General features: G+C 61.6%; 1 protein-coding gene across 1 annotated transcript in view; it reads right to left on the bottom strand.

Moving 5' to 3' along the window:
- Positions 1-1,415, bottom strand: part of TAF6 (TATA-box binding protein associated factor 6) — a gene marked incomplete at both ends in the record, with an annotated part of 15,186 nt that overhangs the window by 4,382 nt on the left and 9,389 nt on the right. Inside the window, one exon of the mRNA XM_014962086.1 lies at positions 196-378. Coding sequence (XP_014817572.1) covers positions 196-378 — 183 coding nt within the window. The remainder of the gene's footprint in view (positions 1-195; positions 379-1,415) is intronic.

Genomic DNA, 1,415 nt, shown 5'->3' with positions numbered 1-1,415 from the left:
ATATCTCACATCCCCAGCCCCACATCCCCACCCCACACCTTGGTGAAGGTCTTGCTGATGCGGGACTGGACGTTGTTGGAAGTTCTTGCCACCCATCTCACGTCCATATCCCCACCCAACGTCCCCGTCCCCATGTCCCAACCCCGTATCCCGCATCTCCAGCCCCACATCCCTGCCCCATAGCCTGCCCCACACCTTGGTGAAGGTCTTGGTGATGCGGGACTGGATGTTGTTGGTGGTGGTGCTGAAGTTCTTGCAGACTTGGGCCACCAGGCGGGCGGCGAAGTCCCGGAGGGCCCAGTGATTGTCCACGTCGGGGCGGAGGCAGAGCTGGCGGCTCACGATGCACGTCATCACCGCAGGGATCAGCTCGTGAAGCTGTGGGGACACCAGGGGACACCTTGGGGACATCAGGGGACACCTTGGGGACACCTTGGGGACATCAGGAGACACTTAGGGACATCAAGGGACACCTTGGGGACATGGGTGACACGTGGGATGGATGTGGAAGTAGACCCAGGTGGGGACACGGGCAGAGCTGGTGGCTCCTGACCCATGTCCTGATGATGGAGATGAGTTGGTGGCACTTGGGGACATCAGGGGACACCTTGGGGACATCAGGAGACACTTGGGGACATCTTGAGGACACGTTGGGGACATGGGTGACACGTGGGAGGGTCGTGGAGATAGACCCAGTTGGGGACACGGGGAGAGCTGGTGGCTCCTGACCCACGTCATGATGATGGAGATGAGTTGGTGGCACTTGGGGACACCTTGGGGACATCAGGAGACACTTGGGGACACCTTGGGGACATCTTGGGGACATGGGTGACATGTGGGATGGACGTGGAGATAGACCCAGGTGGGGACAAGGGGAGAACTGGTGGCTCCTGACCCACGTCATGATGATGGAGATGAGTTGGTGGCTCTTGGGGACATCAGGGGACACCTTGGGGACACGGGAGGGTGGCCGGGGGTGGTTGGGGACACCTGGTGGCACTTGGGGACACTGTGGGGGGACACAGGAGGGACATGGAGGACACGTGAAGGATGTGGAGGGACACAAGGAGCCACGTTCTACACCACGTTGACGTGGACCTGGGGACAGAGGGGACATCGGGGACGTTGGGGACACCTGGTGGCACTTGGGGACACCTGGTGGCACTTGGGGACGTGGAGGGACACTTGGGGACATGGAAAGGGGTGACACACAAGGGGACACGGGGACAGCCCCAGGTGGGGACGCAGGGGGAGGTGGTGGCTCCCATCCCACGTCGTGATGATGGGGACGAGTTGGTGGCACTTGGGGACACATGGGGACACTTGGTGGCACTTGGGGACACGTGGGGACACTTGGGGACATCGAAGGGGACATCAAGGTGGGGGGGACTCACCCCCTCGGCGATGAAGGTGCT

This window comes from Calidris pugnax, unplaced genomic scaffold, assembly GCF_001431845.1.
Source record: "Calidris pugnax isolate Ruff unplaced genomic scaffold, ASM143184v1 scaffold1262, whole genome shotgun sequence".
Taxonomy (NCBI): Eukaryota; Metazoa; Chordata; class Aves; order Charadriiformes; family Scolopacidae; genus Calidris; species Calidris pugnax.
The sequence above is the reverse complement of the archived record's forward strand: the minus strand, read 5'-3'. Positions and strand labels throughout refer to the sequence as shown.